We start from the raw sequence: 1,475 nt of genomic DNA on the forward strand, positions 1-1,475 counted from the left end.
TTAATTCAAAATTACATTTGCGAATTCGCATCGAATCTCACTTCTACCTTAACATCCACTCCAACTTTTACCGCTACTTATTTCACGATCTCTTCTTTCTTGTTCCTCTTCTCTGGAACCTCTTCTTTCTTGTTCCTCTTCTCTGGAACCTCTTCTTTCTTGTTCCTCTTCTCTGGAACCTCTTCTTTCTTGTTCTTCTTCTCTTGGATCTCTTCTTCTTCATATAGATTTGTAAATGTTCCCAATGAAATTCTCACGTCCCTAAATGAATTTACAGTCTTCTAATTAAGTTACAAGCTTAACAATCTCTAACTATTAGTCTTCATCTCGACCACACGTCTGTAACATCACTGTTATCGTTGTTATTATTATGATTAACGCGGTAATTCGCTCGTCATATAGCATATATTGTGACAAAAACACTACTTAACCGATTTTAAATTTATTTTTTTACTCTCAAGCACTTGATGATCAAGGAGCATATCGTTCATTATATTTTTCATCTTAATTATTTACACTCTGATATGTGATTAATAATTTTCGATTGATTTTCACTTGGATTTTATCTTTTCGGTAAATGAAAGAATGTTCCCATTGTTGTTGTTGTTGTTGTTGTTGTTGTTGTTGTTGTTGTTGTTGTTGTTGCTACCGTTGTCGTAGTAATTATTATTTTATTATTAATATTTTTATACCTATTTGTCAAAATATTCTTACCTTCAATCTTGCTTTAATGACTATTTTCAGGCGATATTTGAAGTATCCTAAAATGACTTTCTTATTGTCTTTCTCTCTCTCCTCTCTCTCTCTCTCTCTCTCTCATTCTCTCCTCTCTCAATCTCTCCTCTCTCTCTCATTTCTCTTACTAATTTCTCTTTATTTGCTTCTTTTTTCGTCTACGTAAAATGAAAAAAAAAACTTTTCCCTTTTCTTGACAATCCTACTCTTTTTCTTCTTATTACCTCTTTAGTATTATCTAGGATTGATTATTGTAACTCGCTCTACTGTGGCCTTCCTGATTCTACACTCTATCCTTTAAGTAAAGCTTTTAACTCTGCTGCTCGTCTAGTTGCTCGTGCCCCTCTCTTTTCTCATATATCTCCATATCTTGTTCTCTTGCACTGGCTACCTATAAGGTATAGAATAATTTTTAAAATTTGCACATTTATGTATAAGTCCCAATCTAAATTATTTCCTAAGTAATTATAAGATATATTAATTGAACCTAAACGCTCCGGTTTACGATTGTCTTCTTTTTCTCACTCCTTCTTAACTCGTGTTAAACACTCTTTTGCTAAATCTGGTCCTTTTCTCTGGAACTCTCTACCTCCTTCTCTAACTACTTCTCCATCACTTGCGAAGTTCAGAGCGGATCTCAAGACCCATCTGTTTTCAAAATTCATTGAGGAGCGCTGTTGAACATCTCGGAAATATTGTTTTACAAGCTAATTGATTGATTGGTTGATTGATTGGTTGAT

The 1,475-nt window shown here is 33.7% G+C and overlaps 1 protein-coding gene across 1 annotated transcript; it reads right to left on the reverse strand.

Moving 5' to 3' along the window:
- Positions 1-77: 77 nt before the first annotated feature.
- HELRODRAFT_184716 (hypothetical protein) lies at positions 78-1,400 on the reverse strand (the record flags this gene model as incomplete). The annotated part of the gene is made up of 2 exons (XM_009019816.1): positions 78-261; positions 1,261-1,400. 2 exons carry the CDS (start codon positions 1,398-1,400, stop codon positions 78-80), a joined length of 324 nt encoding a protein of 107 aa, XP_009018064.1.
- Positions 1,401-1,475: the final 75 nt, after the last annotated feature.

The sequence above is a fragment of the Helobdella robusta genome (assembly GCF_000326865.2).
Source record: "Helobdella robusta unplaced genomic scaffold HELROscaffold_2534, whole genome shotgun sequence".
Taxonomy (NCBI): Eukaryota; Metazoa; Annelida; class Clitellata; order Rhynchobdellida; family Glossiphoniidae; genus Helobdella; species Helobdella robusta.